We start from the raw sequence: 21,540 nt of genomic DNA, 5'->3' as shown, positions 1-21,540 counted from the left end.
AAAGGAGTAATTACTCATCACATTATACCCAAGCAGAGCCACAAGACTTGAAATAATGGCTATAAAGGTTTCACAAAAACTTCGCAGTTTCTGAAGAAAACTCAGTCTGCGCCGGAGCTCGAACACGGGACCTGTTTTGTGCAGTTGATCGATCAACAGCGCATGGAGGGCTAGTCGTTAATAGGCCATGGTCATATAGTGTTAGTAATCTTCCAGCGAAAACTAATGATTTAATATTTTTGGAGAATTCTCCAAGGTCAATCGGCTGCATTTGTAATGTTAGATGTGGAACCCTCGGTTCAGCTCTTACTCTCGTCGACCTCTTCAAGTCCTGTCCCGAAGAGGTGGACAGCAGTAGAAGGTTTGGAGGAATGGGCAGAGGCTTATGGCAGACAAGACATTAGATATGAGATTTATCTACATATTTACAGGAGTGCAGGAACGTCGAACTCGAGGCATATTGTGAGCGTAAAATATAGAGCGTATCAGGAACCGTGCGTGGGCTGCTTAAATACAGTCCGTCGTCCCCAGATCCCTAGAGTTGGGGACTTCAACTGTTTTTTGATCGTCCAATAGCCTTCGAGCCGCTTTTTAGGCTCCACCTATCCACGCGATTCATCACACACATCCTCGCATAGCGTTGGTGTAGAGTGCACACCTGTCCAGGAGTCACATGTTCGACCCGGTCGATGATCTTGGAGAGGATGTTGTGGCTTCTTGCAGTCCCGGACCGCAATTCAGACTTGGCGCCGGCTGCGCGCATCGGATTTTCAGGCCCAGGACTCGACCGTGAGAACGCGAGAACGCAAGTCCGGCAGAACACCACCTTGGCGTGCAACGCATCATGAGTGGAATTCCTCGACCGGACGTGCAGTCGGCGTTCTCACCGTACAACCATACAGCTCGCCCACGCAACCTTCACTGAGCAGATCACGTCATACGTGCTCATCATCAGCCTCCGGCCTTGATCCAAGCCGTGAGAACCAAGGTACCGACCGGCAGTCGCGTAGAATTGGATGTCTGGCACGCGGTGAAATACCGAAGTGTTGTCTCACACCGACAAAGGAGCTAACCGTGCACGGAGCCGCCGCCGCTGCGAGTGGAACATCCGGCTGCGTAGAAGGGGCCGAGCCTTCGATCTTAACCGTAATAAGGAGGTAGATATTTATTTGAATCAATATGCTTTAATGTGGAATGACCCCCCATAGCAAATATACTGGTAATCACTCATAATTCCCTTATAACAAGTTTGTTCAGAGGCTTCCCTTAAAACATTGGACCAATGTAATTAGTAGATAGACCACAATTTTCGCTTACCTTCAGCGAATATTGACAATAGAAAAAAAATGCTTTTGCCAGTATTTGTTCATCCCCAAAATTCGAAGGCAAAAATTGAGGTTTAAAATGCAACCGTAGTCGGCGTTGCGACCAGTCGGTGGTATCGCCGGCCCACTCGCCACTAAACCGGCAACGTGGACGAGGGCATGCGTAACAGATTCGAAAAAAGGTAATGTTTAGAACAAATAGCAATGGAACGATGACTGCAAGGTGCTAACACCCATGTACCCTATAGATACCTATCTACAAGGTACAAGTGGTATTTTGTAATTTGTAGATGTCTGCAAGGGTATCTACAAAAGGTAGCAACAAGGTACTGATACCCATGTACATACCTTGTAGCTACCCCTTGTAGGCATCTACACGGTGTCCCCTGTAGCCATCGTTTCATTGCTATTTGTTCTCAACAAATATTTTTCGAATAGGTTGTGTGTATCGTCGTCCCAGTTGCATAGGTATCTACAAGGTGCAAGGAGTACATTGCACCTTGTAGATGCCCATGTACCACGGCGCGCCATTTGCTTATACAACATAATTAACGAACCTCCATGCTATGCAACCGTTCTTCCTGCAGTGTTCTTGGTAACGTTATACCATTCCGCTTCTCAATCAACAGGAATCTGCTAGTCTGGTCTGCTACAGGATTTTGAACTGACCACATATGTGCCTTCGATTACATGCCTTAATCACATCACCGCAACACGTGACAGCGCAGCGGATGTTGTCAGATGAGGAGTGGAAAGGGTGCCGTCAATGCAGCAGATGGAAAACAAAGGACATCGCTTTACGGCTAGCGTTATGGCGCGCCAGCGAGTTTTCGCCTTCATATGCGTAGGTTCTTTTCTTTCTCCTAGTTTATTTTCTCACTTTTTCTATTCCAAGATGAAAGCCTTTGTAGGCTAATGGGCTGCGTGATTGTTCGCACGAACTTAAAATTAACAAAAAAGACGTCTCCGCCAGGAATCGAATCACTATCCCTCCGAACCCCAGCAGAGCGCGCAACCACTACGCCACACCAGGCTCGTGAAAACGGATAATAATAATAATAATAATAATAATAATAATAATAATAATAATAATAATAATTGGTTCATAGGAAGGGAAAGGCGCAGTATCTGTCACACTTGCTATGTGGACACCTGAACCGCGCCGTAAGGGAAGGGATGAAGGTGGGACTGAAAGTGGAAAGAGAGAAAGGGGAGCCGTAGTGGAGGGCTACGGAGTAATTTCGACCACCTGGGGATCTTTAACGTGCGCTGACATCGCACAGCACACGGACGCCACTTCGTTTCGCCTCCATCGAAACGCAGCCAGTTTTGAAGTTTGAAGTTTCTTTTCATTTCAAGAAGAAATGAGGGACCCGAGACAAAAAGTGAACGTTAATTCACTTGACGGCGCTCGGGCCCCATTACATTGTAACAGCGAGGTGTTAATGACAAGAATATTGGTGCATTCAAAATTCAGACTGATTTCAAACAACAGTTACAAACATCGTCTTTCTTAACCATTCAGTCGGAGGGAAAACTCAATATAACTGCACGTGAAATACCAAAAGGGCAAATGCATACTATCAAAAATGAATGCAACATGAAATCCAGAAATATAAAAGTATGAAAGAAAACAGCACGGTATATTTACATCTGTGACATAAAAAAATAAATGTATTGTTCTCTTATTAACCTTTTCAATATCAACTTTATTTTGGCGAAGATACTTTAAGAGAGAGAGCAGAACATATGCGAGCTGGCCAACGTTCTGCTTGTAAAGCGTGAGGATGATAGTAGCGATGATGATGGCAATTCAGTTAGTGGTAATGATAATGATCATAATAGCATAGTAGCATAATAGCAGTTAGTGGTAATGATGATAGTAGAGACTGCGATAATGATGACAGTCTAGAGATGACAATGACGATGCAGTTAGTAAGAGCAGTACTGTAAAGTAATTATTGCCATTTCGACGCTTAAACATACTTAAGAGCTTAAGTCCTGTGATGTTTTCTTATTTATCTGCTTCATTTGTCCTTCGCACACTTGCTGCAAAATTTTTGCAATGTATTTGGATGCACGCATTAAAGCCATAACGCACATTTTGAGTAAAAATAGCAAAGAATCTCCAACGAGAAAATCGGCGGCCGTTTGGCCGCTGGAGCAAGAGAAGCTCATTTCTATAAAACAACCAAATCGAAAGACTGCTTAGAATCGCCCCTAGTGCTACACACTTCTCAAAGTGAGTGCACGGAAGCGTAGTATCCTTTGGCTTTTGATGACACTTAGATACCGCATTTGGTACTTCTAAGTTTTCGGTCTAAGTTTAAGTTTTCGGGTTACCGTCTTGCCTCAAACGGGCGATTTCTTAAAATTATTATAGATGTTTATTTTAAAAGCTTAGAGCGATAGTTGGCGAAGCCCATGCAGACGGATTGCATAGCAAGGCGGATATCATGTTATGACAGGTAATAGGGATTAGACGAATGACTAAAATTTACGAATCAGTTTGAATTTTTCTTTATTAAGGGAGTGTGTTGCGAATGCGAAAGCCGTGCACACCGAAGGTAAGCCCAGTTTATAAATTTTCTCAGCCGACAATACGATTAAAAATATCGAAGGCCAAAAATGATCAATTGGACGCACATTGAGGGGAGCCTTCACACATTGCATATCTATAAAATGTTGTCGCTGTAATTGGCCTTCTTCTTCATGGCCTTTTTAAAGACGGCACATATACACATGGGGGAATTTGCCAATGTTTAGTGGCATATACAGGGAATTTCGAAAAAAAAAATGTATTGATGCAAAACAATAGAACATTATTTAAAGCAAAATAATAACATAATATTTTAAGGAAAACGATCTCGAAGGAATTTAGAAGTCTTAGCAATTCAACTTGCTGATTGCAATTATGTAATGATGTAGGATCTCGCATATAGAATCCAATGTAAAAGAAAACGAACAATAATAACACTGGTAGAGACCTGGGGACGCCTAAAATGGAGAGAGGGACTTCCAGGTAAGCTTTTCTCTGAATTGCGAACTTCTGGCAGGAGAGCAGAAAATGCTTTAGAGATTCAACTTTCCCGCATTAATCACATAAGTCTATTGGTGTCCACCCACACCTGCATCGATATAAATTCAAACTGGGAATCCTGCACCGCAACAGCGTCATTGATACTTCACACATCCTGGTTTTACATGACCTGACGTTCCAATTGCTAAGTGCTGATGATCGGTGGTATTTAGTAAGGGATCACGTAGTCCGGATGGTATGTGCTGGAACCGCTGAAATCAGGAAATCGTTAGCATGCTGACGTTAGGGACAGGATACGTCACTGACGCATTAATAGCCAATCTTGCTAAGAAATAGCCATATAATAGTTGGTTCACAGGAATGGAAAGGCGCAGTATCTGTCACACTTGTTTCTGTGGACACCTGAACCACGCTGAAAGGGAAGGAAGGAAGATGGGAGTGACAGTGGAAGGAGAGAAAGAGGAGCCGTAGTGGAGGGCTACGAAGTAATTTCGACCCCCTGGGGATCTTTAACGGGTGCTGACATCGCACAGCACACGGACGCCTCTTCGTTTCGCCTCCATCGAAATGCAGCCGCCGAGGTCGGGTTCGAGCCCGGGCACTCCGGGCAGTAGTCGGGCGCCTTACCACTGCACCACCCCGGCGGGACACTAAGAAATCAGCCATTTCGTTTGAATGAATAACTACGCGTGTCCAGGGACCTAGACAAAACGGACCCATTTGAAAGTGCATGGAATAAAAAATCGAAGAAAACGACTCAGATAATAGTTTTGTGAAATTCCAAGTGAGACTAGAACTGACAAAAACCCAGCAACGATGATAAGGTGTGACACATGACATGAAATTTTGTGAAGAGATAAAATTACGTGAAGTACTGCTTTGACATTCAAGAATCAAGCGTTTCCTTCAAGGGCAAGAAAAGAATGCAACTAAGTAAAATATTTCATACTCTTATAAAGCGTACCGAAATACAAGTTGATGAAAACATATTATTGCATGCAAACGAGAGCACCACAACTGGTGAGTATGATGAGAGTTCTCTATGGAATCGGAAAGAAGACCGTTTAAAATGCCTTTGGGCATGTGCTTCGCATCAGTGGGGAAGACTGGCCGCAGTGTAATTCCGCTATTGCCTGCGAGCCATCAACCCTGTGCTAAGCACTATTCTTTCTATCAATGTGACTCAATTTGAAATTAATGAAATTGGCTGAACATTATTTAAGGCGTAACCTTTCTCTGCACCTTGCATCAATAAAATAATTTTTCTCATTTTCCAGGTACTTGGAATCCTTGCATTTTCTAACGAAGTATTAACAATATCTAAGAGATCGCTTGTAAAATCCTGGGCTAAAATTTTAATCATGCCGACTGTGACATCATATTATACTGGATACACCATTGCCAGGACTGATTGGTATCAATTGTCGCTGAAGTCATGATGTCTTCTTCTATGGCATCAAATAAGCTAATGGCGTCTGTATTTGGAGCATCATAAAAGCGAGTGACGTCATTTCGTAAATATGCAATGCTAGCACAACGAGCTTTCAAATGCGTATTTTGGACGTTCAGAATTTCGATCCATTTTAAATGAGAAAACTTGAGAACGAGACTCATATCTCGCGTTAACGGCCTCCAGTTTCAGAATAGAATATATCTCGTAAGATAGGAAGATAATATTGTTCCTTTATTCAGGTTAATTAATCGTCTAATCGTCTAATCGTTATAGCATGTACGATGTCCGCCTTTCTGTATAACTCAGTTGCACAGACCGCACAGACATATATATATAGCTGCCATATCATTCGCAACAGTCTATATCTTAAAAGTTACAAAAACTCACCCCCATAGAATGTACGTTGTAGTGCTGACGTGTTTCTCAGAGTGTAAGGTTGAGTCTTTGCGTAACGCGTATTTCATGAAGGGAGAAGTGAAACGAATTGGGGCATCCCGTGACACAAGTACAAAATAAAGTATTATCGTTAGACATTAAAGATAAAAGGTCAAGAGGTGATCGTCGCAAAATAATAACAAAAAATAAGAAACTCAGGAACAGTGAGGAATCAGGGCATTCCACACACTGATAGGCCTCACAGAAGTAGTGAGCCTCGGATAAAAAAAGAATTAAGCCATGCTTTTAGATCAGAGTGCCAGCTTTAGTTTTTTCTTCATTCCCAAAAGGGTTTTACTCGGCGTAAAATAAAGCCGGGGTAAATCCTTTATTCGCGTGACTAAACAGCCCGTCACGATAGGCGTCTAGCCTATTTCTTTTTCCCTTGTTCTGGCTGACAAGCCATATCCTACTTGAAGTCGTTGACGGCGGGGAAGACTTGTCAGTTGTTGTGCGTCATATGACAAGCGCAAGTATGAACCAAACAGTGGAAAATAAACGAATAAAAACAACTGCCCGTCAATCAAGTATACAATGACGCACGGGTCCTGAAAGTTCCGGCTATTTCCTAGTGCATTGAAATTGGAAATAAATGGAAGGAAATATAGAAGCTACACGAGGTATAAATAATGGTAAAAATTCAACTAAACAACCGATCAAACAATGACGAGGGGGGAGCCTCGTTACCTTGACAACTTCCTTGTAGGTGAAACCAATGAAAAACAACTAAAACAAACATAACCTAGGGCGTGGGCATATTCAAAAGCGAGCCAATAAACCAGATCAGGAAATCACAAGAATAAAACAACCTGCGGAGAGAGGGAGGGAGACGGGTGTCGAGGCGGCACTCGCGGAGTAACCTTGGCCGTCGCCTATGGAAGATAACAATAGCGGCTGCGAGCGTAGGTTTTCTTCTGTGTTTATTTTTATTTTTCATTTCTCCTTGAATAATAATTCCTGCCGTGGGCGGCTACAACCGGTCACCGCGCGACTATCGAGGGGAATACACAACTGTGACGGAAGTGCGTACGTCTGCAAAATAAAAAAAGAAAATAGCTTGCTCCGCCGACAGAGAAGCGATCGAGACATTCAGTCGGTAGCGGCGATCGAAAGATAATTTAAATAACTTCTCGTGCCCGGTTATTATTCTCGGATGAAATGGTCGTTTGTGTAGTGGCTTCGCTGCAGAATCGAAATGCGCCTCCATGAGGACGCCATCGAAGAGTCAGAAGTTATCGTCGATGTTCACTGGCGCGTTTCGAGCACTAAGTATTGATTTAGGCATCGAGGGCCATCGCTTAAACCACTTCTTTTTTTTCGCTCTGTTATTGCCTGCCGTGGTTTCTTAGCAGGTATACGACGTTAAGTTGCTGAGACACGAGGTCGCCGTTTCGATGGAGCATTTCAATGGAAGCTAAATGTAAAAAGAGAGCCGTGGGCGCTGGAATTTCGGCACGAGGCATGCCAATAGCGTCATGTTTGCTTTTCTTTTTCTATTTTTTTTTAACACATGTGGAGGACGGCTACAGCACTCATTACGCAGTTCTGCAAGATACCTACTGGTGCGTTTAAAAAGTACTACGGAATTTTGCCCGTATTTTTCTACGCTTCACTGGCACGGAACGCTCGGAAAAGTGGATGTTTAACCCGGCATCATGCGCACAAACGACATGTTCGTGGCGCTTTTTGGTGACGCTGCTCTTTTGCCATTGGAAAAATGAAATGTTCATCACTCTATACGTCACTTGGGCGCCGCTTCAAAACTTTGTAGGCTGTCGAAGTGAACCTATATCACCCTCAACGACACGGGGCGCTTTGTAGAAACGAGTGTTAAATTCGAGTGTAAAAAAGGTCATCAAGGTATGACCATGTACCCTCGTTATTATGGTTTAGTTTGGTTTATGGGGTTTAACGTCCCAAAGCGACTCAGGCTATGAGGGACGCCGTAGTGGAGGACTCCGGAAATTTCGACCACCTGGGGTTCTTTAACGTGCACTGACTTCGCACAGCACAAGGGCGCCTTGCTGTTCGCCTCCATCGAAAAGCGGCCCTTGACGTCAGACCAGAGGTTTATGATTCAGAGGTTTTTTATAGTGTACACGTACTAAATACCAGTTTTGGTGCTCTCGTTTGCATGCAATAATATGTTTTCATCAACTTGTACTTCGGTACGCTTTGTAAGAGTATGAAATATTTTACTTAGTTGCATTCTTTTCTTGCCCTTGAAGGAACGCTTGATTCTTGAAAGTCAAAGCAGTGCTTCACGTAATTTTATTTCGTCGATTTCTAAGACGAACAGCGCCAATGGCATGACTCAAAAGCGATTTCACGATGTTGTGGGGCACCGTGTGTCGACAAGTTAGTGAATGGTTCTGACACGTAAATTATTATCATCGTCAAGACCACAACTTACACACCGGCAGTCTTAAATGGCATTGCACAATAATTATAATGGGAACAATATAAAATAAAGGGAAAGGCGCACTTGCGTCACGTGCCTTCATTATGCTTAGCGCTTAAATACAATATGGCGACAAGTGCGACAAGTGCGACTATTATAGCTGGAGGCAGTTAAAGGTAAGTATGTAATGACCGCCACATACATTTTCTCCATAAAAAACGCTGTCAAAGATTTTCTATTTACATAAGTAGCAAGATATCCACCAGGCGAAATCATGAAGGTTTCAATTTTGATACGTCTGCCTTGTTTTATTTATATAGTCAAAAATACAAATACTGATCAGCTACACAGTCATTACTGATCAGCCAAGTAATAGAGGGCACCGCGGACCATGGTGCATAGAATCAAGTTCTTTTCGTTTCTTTTCTTGGTTTTTGCGTCGTTGTCTACTATTGGAGTATTCAAGGACGATTGCAGCTTTGGGAAGCGAGTCAATAAACTAAAAAAAAAAAAAATTAATAGGGCCCCCAGTACGCCAGTACGCATTACTGGGGAACGCCTTGGCAACCTGCCTTTCCTCCTTCTAACTCTCCTCCTCCCCTCCTTAGGGAAATATAACATCTGAGAATCTTTTTCTTTCTTTCTTTCTTTCTTTCTTTCTTTCTTTCTTTCTTTCTTTCTTTCTTTCTTTCTTTCTTTCTTTCTTTCTTTCTTTCTTTCTTTCTTTCTTTCTTCGGGCCCTTCAAAGTGAAGAGGTGTTTTCCCACGGGCGAAGATGTTTCCCTCCGCCTATTAATTTCCGGCCTTCTGGGTACACCGTTATAGTTTACCAACATTTTGCGTAAATACACGACACGCCTTTCTCACACCTGTTTCTACCAAACCCTCCACAACAAAACGCGACAACGGGGTTTCCCGGATGTCGGCTAGACACACGTTTTTCGTTTTTTTTTTCTCTCTCTCTCTTTCTTCTCAAGGGAAACCCCGGCAATTCAGTTAAGCACCTGTAAGCACGAATCAGTGGAAATGCAGTATAGCAGACATCTTAAGCTGGGCTGGGCTTGCTTCTCTGATTAGGCAACGCTCAGTACGATAATGACGCAGATACGAGCGCACGTAGGAAGGCTGCGTCATTTGCAGGGTCCTTCGCATGCCGATATCAGGGTCGTTGTTCTCCCTACGGTATGTACACATCTTTAATAATCATCACTAGAGAGCAGGCACCAAGGACTAAAAAAAAAAGTTGAGTTCTTATTTACCTTGATGCGCAATGCGCACATATGTCGAGTTTATTGTGCATTTTTTTTTAGAAAGTACATGTAGATCTTCAACAGCACGCACGATCCGAGCCCTAAGAATTACTACCTTGCTTACAGAGCAGAAAAACGTGACGCATTGTTTACTTCAACTGTTGACTTTCTTAAAAAAAAACATAAGAAAAATAAAATAAAATTTTAAAGAAAAATTACAGAACCATATTTTGCTACATGAAACAATGCGCGATAGTAAAAGTAGACATCTTTATTTTTCAAAGGCTTTAGTATCAGAAGTAGCGCGAACTGATTTACATGTGAGTTGTCTATAAGAATCTTAAAAGCCTAATGAAAAACAAATAGACTCAGAAGGAATACACGTAGAATGCGATTTTGGCAGTATGTACCTCACGTCAATGCTTTACTAAATGCACACTTTTTTTCTTCTTCCGGCAGTTTAAACACAAAGTGAAATTCGAGTGAAGCGATGCTCAACGGAGTTTACTAGCGTGAGGATGTAGGCACTAGTAAAGATTAGGTAAGAATAACTTTTAATTGCACCTTTTGCTTTAATAACCAACTGTTAGAAAATTTTATGGTTGGGTTTGATTTGTGGGGTTTAACGTTCCAAAGCGACTCAGGCTACGAGAGACGCCGTAGTGGAGGACTCCGGAAATTTCGACCACCTGGGGTTCTTTAACGTGCACTGACATCGCACAGCACACGGGCGCCTTGCTTTTCGCCTCCATCGAAAAGCTGCCGCCGAGGCCGGGATTCGATCCCGCATCCTTGGGAACAGTAGTCGAGCGCCGTAACCACTGCGCCACCCCGGCGGGGTAGAAAGTTTTATAGTTAGCCTGAAGCCAAAATTTAGACACTATACAGCATAAGGAAACAGTTAACTGAAACGAGATTCCTTTGTGTCATGCGCAACTTCTGCATTGAAAAATATTGTACTAAAATTGACAGTAAAAGAGTACTGACGGAGTTTTATTCGTTTCTAACCGGTTTCGAATAAAATGCATTTCAATAATCGCTGACCAAGCCAAGACAAATGCCGACATCAGGCCTGAACTGGTTGCTGCCTTTACACACTCTACTTTGAACGGTTAAAAGAATCCTCGCATTCAGGCAAGCTGGCATATAAAATTAAAGAGGCAAAATTGTCGCGCTAAAGCCGATTAAAACCACTGTTAGGAAAAGCCTGACCAGATGTGATCGCCGGCCAAATAGTTTATTAGAAGGAAGAGTTGTAGGCTCAATAAAAAAACAATCACAGAGTGCTTTTTTAGAATATTGTATTGTAGTGCACGGTAGTCACATGCATTAATCCCATTTCGCCTCCTCTTCCTGTCCATGTGTATGCGTTCAAGTTGAGGGAAACCTTTTCCTCCTGTACGTCTCCCTTCCGTGCCCTCTCTCGCTCTCCAACCATCTTGGCGTACCATGGACGAAAGAGGCTGTACGAACTACATCAGCTGCTGTTCATCCTTGCAGAAAGGTTCGAATAGCACTAAAAACAAATCGCCAAAGAGATTCTGGGGGTCTGTTCTAAGGTGAGTGGCTTAATTCAGAAGCTAACACTACCATCAAAGTAATCATCATCATCATCATCAGCCTGATTATACCCACTGCAGGGCGAAGGCCTCTCCCATATTTCTCCACTTAACCCGGTTCTGTGCTAGCTGCATCCACTTGACCCCTGCGAATTTCTTAATCTCATCCGCCCACCTAACTTTCTGCCGCCCCCTGCTACGCTTTCCTTCCCTTGGAATCCAGTTTGTTACCCTCAGCGACCATCGGTTATCCTCTCTTCGCACTGCATGTCCTGCCCATGTCCATTTCTTCTTCTTAATTTCCACTAGAATGTCGGTAACTTGAGTTATTTCTCTGACCCACTCTGCACGCTTTCTATCTCTTAATGTTACCCCTACCATTTTTCGTTCCATAGCCCTCTGGGGTGTCCTCAACTTAAGTAGAACTCTCTTGGTTAGCCTCCACGTTTCAGCCCCATAGGTGAGTACAGGCAAGATGCAAATGTTGTATACTTTCCTCTTGAGCGATACCGGTAAGCTGCTAGTCATAATCTGCGAGTGCTTGCCAAATGCGCTCCATCCCAATCTTATTCTTCTTGTTATTTCCTTTTCATGGTCCAGATCTGCGGTTACTACCTGTCCTAAGTAGACATATTCGCCTACTACTTCCAGTATTTCGCTACCTAATGTAAACTGCTGTTCCTTCCCGAAGCTGTTGAACATTACCTTAGTCTTCTGCATATTGATTTTCAAAGTAATACAGAGTTTCAATAGGCTCCATGAGACAGTAGCAGAAGATATAGCATAAGAAATACAACTATTGGTTTCCTTATTTTTGCCTCTCTCTATTTCTCTCTGCGTGTGCGTGAGTGCGTGTGAAGTTTTATTGCCTTTGTTCGTGAGAAGATTAACCCCCAGGTTTCGCATTTTAATTACGTAGTAATCCTACATTCTAGACCACGCCGTTTCTACGTACGTTTATGAAAAAGGCCTGTCCCATATTTTTCCAACTGACCCTGTCCTGTGTCAGCAGCGCTCCCTGATTTATTCCCTGCTATAACCTTATTCGCGCGCTTAAATTTCTACCGCCTCCATCCACGCTTGCCTTCCCTTGGAATGCAATCAATTACTATTAAAGGTAGTTGATAACCTTCCCTTCGCAATACGCCTACCGTTCAGGTTCATTACTTCTTGATCTCGACTATAGGATATCATTAAACAACATGTGCTGTCTGAGCCATTCGTAACATTACATTCGCTTTTTTTAAATTTAACTGCAGCATGCTGCTCTGCCAGATTCTCACCATCATGCCCTTACGCTATGCCCATAGTTTTTTACCATGCAAGACCTAGCCGCATACCTGCCTGCCATGTATAGGTAAGAGAAACGACGAAACGTTGAAAGTTGAAAACCGTTACATATAGGATATGCCTAAGCATTGCGTGGCAGATGCTCACATCAAGGTCATTGTTAAAGGAGAAAGAACATCTAACTTTTTAATTCAAATTCAGGAAGAATGCGTTCGCCTTTGTTCGATTTCACAAGACGAACGAGAAGAACGAGAAGTTGCCCCCCTCGCGACGCAGCTTGCGCTGGCAGGGCACCTTGGAACATCCTGTTTGGTCTTCGTTTCCTGCGCGAATTCTGCGAGCATCCCGTCGCTATCCGCGAGATAAACTACAGGGCAGGAAAGGAGGCACGCTTCTACCTAGAAGCATCCGTTAACCTTCCAATTTATGTTTCATTTTTTTGCACTTTAAGGCAAAATAATGCGAAGGAAGTCCCCGCCTGCCTTCTTGCCGGTCCTCTTTGAAGCCTGACTCTCCTTTCCTCCTACTTTGCGTCTCGCGAAGACTGCTGCATACCGCGTAACCACACGAGATATATAGTTTCCGCCTTTCTTCCAACGCGACGGTGAATGCGGCGAGCTGCTAGCTACTGCGCATTTACGACGCCGGCTGCGGAAGAGCCTTGGTGAGATAGAGAAGGTGCGATGCATCCAGCTAAAGCGCGCAACGTTGCCAAGAAAAGAGTCATCCGTTTCCTCTGGCGTTAACACGCTAAACTCCTCGCTGAAACGCTGGGCGGTATCCTCTCCGAAGGAAAAGCTTTCGCGTCTGTAGGAATCTCCAAATATTCTCTTGCTCTTTGTTTAGTGATCTGTCGGCCGGTGGGTGTAACGCTCGACTTAGTTTATAGCGTTGTGTTATGTCTTTATATCTAAGTACTCGGTCCCGGCCGCTATCGCTATCATGGTATACGGGCCCGGGCCCAACCGAATGTTAGACCTCGAGCGAACTCGTGAATCCCTTCATTTCCCTGTGGTAGGTATTGGGCCGGTGACCATATTATTTGAACGACTCTTTTCGAGTAGCCTAGATTTAACATGTCGATTGCTTCTTTCTGGATTTTCCCTTTGACATAACTGCGGGCCGCGGACTTGGAATCACTGATCGTCATTTTTGCATCTGTACCTGTTCTTGCATGCGCTATGGTCATTTCTTCCGCCATCTTTGCAGATTTTGTGCAAACGGGGCAGCTAGCTTTAATCTCTTGGTTTTACCTTGGCGCTACTGAAACCATAGCTCGACAGCCCTCGTACTTCGCTACGTTGACGAAGACCGCATCCGTACGACCTCCGTACCGCTTTTGTAGAGCCTCTGTTCTTTTGACTTTTCTATTTTTGTGTGGTTCTGGATGCGTTTTTTTTTTCCCTTGGGGGGGGGGGGGGCGCATTGGGGGATTTTTAGCCTTTTCCTGGTGTCTATTGACATGTCTGTTTTGTGCCACTTTGGCCGCGATAGGACATCAGAAAAAAAGAAACAAATATTTTTGGTCTCGCTTGTTAGTGATTCCCGTAGTCCGCATCTTTGCTCTTTTACTCCGTCGTTTACGCTGTGCTCAGCCTTTTCGTTACGATCATCATTACATTCCTACGGCATCAAATACGCCCTGGATAGAGGTGACTACGTCAATAGGGAGACGGGCAGCTTCTTTCTTGTGACCCCTTCCCGTTTCAAGTTCGTTTTTTTTTTTTTTTTCGAGTTACACATTTCAGCTCTTATATCGTAACCATGGAGAAGCACTAGATACGACCAAACAACAAACAGAAATACCACTCTGCCAGACAATTCTACGACGTTGAATAGGTCTACTTATGCATGCACATGAAAACAACTCTTGCTAATGCGAACAACTGCTTAATGGTTTGCTTGAAAACTGACTCAAGTATAGTTTCACAGCACCCTCTTCACCAATGCGCGCGAACTTTATAATGTCCTGTTGCGCCAGCCCTGCCTACCAGTAAAGTGGAGCTCAAATGTGAGACCACGGGGTCAAATCTCGACCACAGCAGCAGCACTTATCTTCAGACCGTATGCAAAAACAAACCTCTGCTGTGTGATGTCAGTGCTCGTTAACTTCACGTCATCAAATCAATACCCGAATCTGCATTGCATCTTCTCATAGGCCATTACCAAACACCACCATGAGGGAACATACTGAAGGGACTATACTGCATTCAGGTGTACCAAGAGCATAACCAGATATTTTTTTTTTTTTTCGCAGTAAGCTGGAGTTCAGCAAGAGCTGTTGTCGGACTGGTTGGTGAATGTGTGCAGAAGCCATGGCAAATTGAGCGTTTTTTTGTAAAGAATGATAGCAACTGTGTCAGTGATGCGTCAGTTGGCTTGTACAAGAATTAGCTTTTTTGAACTCTGTCTTTTAGGGTACGATGAGTAGGCACGTGTTTTATGGCCTGTTGCGAGTGTACGTTGCGCGCATGAGCTGACTTTTCCATATTTAGGGGAGCAGACCCTGAATACATCAGTTGATAGTTCGCGCTCGTCCTCTGCTACATGACCTTCTTTGGTGTCGTGGTTTTAGCGCAATTTCCCGGGGCTTACGCAACTGGGGTTGCTCTACTTCTTTGGATATAATATTAGAGCCCTTGAACAGTATCGCCGCACGATATGATCGCCGCTTGGCAACAGATGTCACTAGTTGCGGAGCGTTGTTTAAGTGCCTCGATAGCAGCGCCGCTGTTCACTTAAGAGACGCTATACTATAGTGCCTAGTATATTCTAGGCACTATAGCTATACTATCGAGGCACCATATGCGCTGCATGTGTTCGTTAGGACTAAGCCGCATTGCGCATGAGTGTACTGCGCATGTAGTATTCCGATAAACCCTGCTTTTCTTTGCAACGTTTAACTTCCGCAGTCGAGCTGTCTTCTACAGAAAACCAGTCCCACCTTTGAGAAAAACAATCGATTCTGCATGATTCAACAATCCGACCCCCTGCAGTGCCGCACACTTCATATCTCCGCAAATGGCGATGCACAGTAGCTGGCAAAAGAAAAGGGAACCTTCAGTGATCGAACGTGACAATGACAACATGGAACCAATTAGTCAACAAGCTGCTTTCCAGTTAGATATTGCCACAGAACTAGGTGTAACACGAGCTGTTCAATTTCCTTCCCAAACTTAGAAAAATAAACGAAGATAAGGAATTAGGAGTGCGCGAATGCTCGAAAATTCGCATAGAGATTCGAATACATCCTCCTATTCGATTATTCGAACAAATCATATATAGCACATTAAATATTATTCGCAACGGATCGACCATATCTTCTGAACTCCTCGAAAAAAAATTCGAATAACTGGCTCAACTTTGATTGAAGCTAGACACATTTTTTATTTCGACGAGTGTTGTAATAGCTTCGTTGTTAACATCAGGTCGCGCACCATACAGTCGTGGTAGGTATATGCCTGGGGTGACGTGTACAGCGCCGCGAAGCAGTTTCTTTATGCGGGGCATTCACGACACTCAAGCATGCTCTCTTAAGACTTCATGAAGCAAAAGACATCAGGCAAGATGAGCAAACGCTGTCTCGATGCATAATTTTGGCGCCCATTGCTCAGGTTTATTTGCCTCCTATATTCCTGGGGAGTAACTTCATAGATTATTCTGTTTCGCCGTCAATAGAGAAAGGTTGTTGTTTCTGTACGTATTTCTTATGGTGATAGAATTAATATACGGACTTCGATTTGTGAGACGCCTCGGACTTTAAATTATTAAGCTATAGCACCCTACCACAATGGAGCCGCTCTTTGGTGTTTCACAAGTTTACTGAGCTTGTACGAATATTGAATTTGGAGCAGCGAACATCGCTCCAAATATCTGATTTAACTGCACATTACTATCCGATAGATTAGGGTGCACTATTCGTAATCGATTCGATGCGAAAAAAAGTACTTTTCGAACACCTCTACACAGATAGCTGCGGTCATTGGTTTCGTTTGATTTAGAGATCTAACGTCCCAAAGCAGCTCAGGCTATGAGAGACGCCCTAGTGGAGGGTACTGCATTAATACCGTTTCTTGGGCTAGTTGGTTCATATTTGTACTGTGAAAAACTGCACCGAAATAAACACATCACAAGAAAGAAGACGGGACAAAGACGGGACGGGACGGGACAGTACACCTAGTGGAGGACTCCGGAAATTTCGGCCACCTGGGGTTCTTTAACGTGCACTGACATCGCACAGCACACGGGCGCCTTGCTTATCGCCTCCATCGAAAAATCTTTGGTTATTGTCGCTTTAAAAGCGTGTAATTACTCCGGATAAACGTTCTGTTTTTTTCCTCCCTGGAACGAAATAAAGAATAGCGAGAGAAGTGGGAGCAGACAGAGAGTGGTCATGACAGGAGGCGAATCCAAAAAACAGAATCGATCATCCATCTTTGCTGGATGCATTTTCGTCGCACGCACTAAGCGACGGAGCCATGTACTACATAGTCGGTGTTGTAGGAGGTCCATAAACTTGGCAACAATCTGCGTTGTACGCACACGCAGAGTTGCGCAAAACGCGCCGCGCTTAATATAGCTGGAGGAACGGTCTGACGTTTAGTTTGATTTATTCGCCGTCATTTCAAATTACGCTACGGTCTGGGCTCTTACTCGGTGCAACGCCGCAAGTGAGCGGCGGGGAAAAGTAACGCTTACGAGATCAACAGTATCTCATCTGTATGTTAATCAGTTCATTATGGTAATTACTTTGCGTAACTGAGCAGACTGTGCACATTTTGCGCAATAGGAACACGAGTGGGCTTACCCGTAATGAAGACAGCTCTCTTGACTACGTCTTTGCAGCAGCTGTTCTTGCTCTTCTTGGTGCCGTTCTTGAGAGACGATGTCTTCGTGCCGCTTTCTTCTGCAACCATAGCTACACCATTACTCGAAAGTTCCGTCATGATGTTGGTAGTCATGAAGTTTGTACTTCTATTCACTCTGGTGCTGATGACAAAGTTCACAGAACAAACATATGGAGTTTCTATAACCTTTTTAGGATTCACCACTTTGCAACTGTGTTTTATACACTGTCTAGTTCAGAAACAGGAATGTTCTAGTTAGAAATGACGTGGCTGGCTAGCTAGATAGCATGAGCTGGATGTTCCTTGTGGCTCGGTTGTAGGGCATCTGGACGCCGTCTTCGACTTGTAGCGCCACGTAACACGGCAGCATCAACGTTGAAGTTTGTAGGGTCCAACGACGACAAGTTTACAACTGATTTCCAGCCGCGATTTGGCGACCGGGGCACTGCTCAGACACTCGCCGAACGCCGCCTTTTGCGATGAAATGGTTACCAGCTTGACTTGACACAAGCAGCTTCACCCTGTTGCTCTTCTCCAGGGCTGGAGAGGGGGCAGACTCACTAAGGCGTCCGGTGCTGTTCGGCCCTTCTTAAAGGCGTAGTGTGATGGCACTCTTGGTGTTACTTCGTGGAATCGAGGAACCTGATTTCCAAGACTACTGGCTTTTTCTTCCGTCTTCCCCTGATCGCCTCATGGGAAGAAAACCGCTAACTTCTTCAGTCGGAAACGACAGATGCGGGTTGCTCAACACAAGCTTGGTCCCAGACTTCTAGGTGCACGAACGTCTCCAACCGTATCAGGAGTCCGGAAGGGATCAGACTGGTCGTTGCAATTCTCTTTCAGGGGATGTCAGAGACGAGCTTGGTTATAGGAAGGTTCCAGCCGGTGATTTCGAAGAGTGTCCAAACAGGCGGTGACGTCTTGCAGTGGCCAAGAAGGACGGAAGCAACCTGCGTAGCGTTGCAGGTCTGATTCAGTCAGATGTCAGCGGTGGGTTAGGCGAGAACACGTCGCTTCAAATCACACGCCTGAGGAACGTCTCACCCAACTCGCCAAGGTCTTCTGCGGCGACCTCTGTTCTTGACGCCTGGTTGGCTGGCAGCGGTGTCGGTCCGTGCGCGCTCCTGCCCCTCCGGACGGGAGTGAACCGGAGAGGGCTGGCCGCCGGCTTCCTTTTCCCCTTCGATGCGGACGGCCGGGCCTTTCCCCTCGGTCGGCGAGCGGCACTCTTTGTCGTTGTCTTTTCTTTACATCGCCACGTAGCGTTTTTACGCTCAGACCAAAACGCAGAGAATAAAAGCCGTAAAGTAAAGAGCACACGAACCCAATGAAACGTTCACTGGGCGCACCCCAGGAACTGTCCTCCCCCCTGCCTCTTCTAACTGAAACAGTGTCGAGTGCCAGATGATGACGCCGGTGGGCTCTTTCTTTACCTTGTGACGAGGAGGCGCAATGCGGCTGCTTTGTTCCTTCTTGTAGCTCTTTTTGTTGCGAAAGTTTAGCGTGCCGAACCGCTACGTAAATACTGGCTTTGTGTAGCTCTTTGTTTGACGAAGTTGCGCTGTTTCGCGCCGGGTAAGGCTATAACACTGATCACTCACTGTGCGATGAAGGCGGCTATTCGGGCGGCAGCAGCATTCTTGCAATAGTCGCACCCCTTCTGCCTCCGTGGGCGAGCATTTCACAGGGAGCACGTTGATGGTTCTGCGTAGACTACGCCGATCCTAAATGGCGCTCCAGAGGGCAGCTTCTCCGTTCCTTGATCGTCGCTTCTTTGCTACGAGGCTTTTCTTTCCAGAAGGGAGTCCTTTCATACCTTGCGTGTGCCTGGATTCCTGCAGTGCGGCCGACCGTGTCAATTTCCGTGAGCTGACCATTTGAAAAGACGACTGAGGCGGGCCACGAGCGTTTGAATGTCGCGTACAGCCGAGCGCTCAGATGGCTCGCATTCTAGAGGCGATCGTTATCGAGTCTCTAATCTGGTGTGTCCATTGTATCCATATCCGACGCAGCCAAATGAGAACATAACCATGCGCAGTTGTACCCGGACACTGTGCGTTCGAACGTGTGAGCCCATTGTTAATTGCGTATTCCCGTGTGATATGTAATCGTGGGACTCCGCGACGCACTTGCGTTGTGAGCTGAGATAACATGTTTTGTAGGTGGGACTTAGAGGAGGCTTACAATAGATGAATGAATTAATCTGTTGACGAATCAATCACCCATTAATCAATTTATTCTCCGAGTCTGCCCGTAGCCAACACAATTATTTAAGCTGGAAGTAAGTTTTACCATATGTCATGATTCCACCGTCATCTAATGCCATTGTTTGCTTAGTCGGTGCTAAACTGACAATATACTAAGCAGCGTCGTTATAAACGAAAGTCTACCCCTGCATGTAAGATTTAATTAGGTTAATTAGGCGTAAAGGTGGCTAGAAGTTATTTGGTGCCACCTATAAGGCTAGTTACAAATACATGCATTAGTTGCATACACTTTCAATACAAAATAACTTTGTCCCATCCCTCTATCTTTAGAAGTAATGAATATTATGCAAATCGCAAGTGGCAAGGAACGCTTCTGCAGTAATTGGCTAATGCAACAAATAAGCCTATTGGACATGGGTACAGATATAATACATATAACACAGATATCTGTATATATAATTAAGGTATAATATAGATATAATAAAGCGGTGGGAGAATTGTGTCGATTTCAAGGGAGAATTTATTTGGATGTGATTATACCCATTAGTGTACTCGACTGCAGCTCTCGCTACTCCGGTAAAATTTGTCAACGTGAAACTGAAGAACGAAGTAATCACTCGTCGTTCTGGGGAAGTCTACTCATGACTGTCTATGGAGCATCTTGCCCGCTTCTTGTGCCAACTCCTTCACTCTTTCATAAAAGCTGAAGTTCCTGGTAAAAAAAAAAAAATTATGGCCGGCTGAGATAAAAAGTTTGTTGTTGGCACAGGAGTAGGTTAACCAGAGAAATATTTGAGACGCCACTCCCCCGCTGTGGACGTGATCAGGGTGAGGACAACAGCGATGATGACTGTCTAAAGGAAAGAACAAATTTTTCTAGAGCGCTCGAGAGGCGCCTTATAAAACAGGTGAATAAGAATAACGGAGCAGGTGCTGGGTTATACCGACAGTTCGTGACCTCTATCAAGCGAAGGCTGGTAGACATACAAAGTGCACAACCACAAACTCTTTATCACTGAGGGAAACCTGACACAAGACTTCTTTGTTCCACAGTATAGAAGGATAGGCATGATTATTTCACTGCATTGCAAACTGCTGATCTATATATATTTGTTTCGTGGCTCCCAGCGCCTTTGCAATGAAGAAACGACCAACTTAAATATTATAATTGCATTTTTATTTTGCTACGCATAAATTTATGCGACGCGTGACTGTGTGTCAGCTTTTTCCTCTTTATATGTGCAGCAAGTCGCCCAGTAACCGCCTACTGTGTAGTATATTTAGCGCTCTGCGAGCCAAATTCACGGCTTTAAGAGTTAGCCCTGTCTACTCTTCACAAGACAGCAGGAATAGTTCACCGTGGCCTAGGTGTATCGTTCTGTCTGCACTGGGCTCTGCCTCCACTGCAGGGCCTGCATCACTGACATCCTTCTCTATGTATTATATTTTTTGCAGTGTTCTTGTTGAATTTGAAATATATCCGTCACATTATGATTTTGCTTAAAGTAGGGGTACAAATCGTTCTTATTTTGAAGGGCTCAGGTAAATCTCCAGATTAGACGCGTGTGCATTGAGAAAAATGGGAACATCAAGATAATAGACGCGATAACTTAATCTACGCTGCACACTGGAAAAATGAAAAAGCAACTTGTTATCGGCTTCTGCTCTTCAATCGTCATACACGTTATGCGTTCGCTTCATTAGTCATGGAGATATCAGGTTGCAGCCCGGTA

The 21,540-nt window shown here is 44.4% G+C and overlaps 1 protein-coding gene across 2 annotated transcripts in view; it reads right to left on the bottom strand.

Annotated features, from left to right (window-relative positions):
* The window catches only part of LOC146189196 (17-beta-hydroxysteroid dehydrogenase type 6-like), a 29,910-nt gene extending 11,142 nt beyond the window's left edge, over positions 1-18,768 (bottom strand). The window contains exons 1-2 of one of the 2 annotated variants that reach the window (XM_084604084.1): positions 18,645-18,742; positions 17,561-18,550 (exon numbers count right to left, since the gene is read on the bottom strand). In XM_084604084.1, the coding sequence (XP_084460210.1) occupies positions 17,561-17,714 (154 nt within the window). In that variant the 5' untranslated portion in view covers positions 17,715-18,550; positions 18,645-18,742. Of the gene's footprint in view, positions 1-17,560 lie in introns of both variants that reach the window. The other variant, XM_084604083.1, reaches the window with a different exon arrangement.
* Between the last annotated feature and the right edge of the window lie 2,772 nt (positions 18,769-21,540).

This window comes from Amblyomma maculatum, chromosome 5, assembly GCF_055883805.1.
Source record: "Amblyomma maculatum isolate TAMU_Amacu chromosome 5, ASM5588380v1, whole genome shotgun sequence".
NCBI lineage: Eukaryota > Metazoa > Arthropoda > Arachnida > Ixodida > Ixodidae > Amblyomma > Amblyomma maculatum.
Note: the sequence above shows the minus strand (reverse complement) of the source record. Positions and strands in the feature narration are given on the sequence as shown.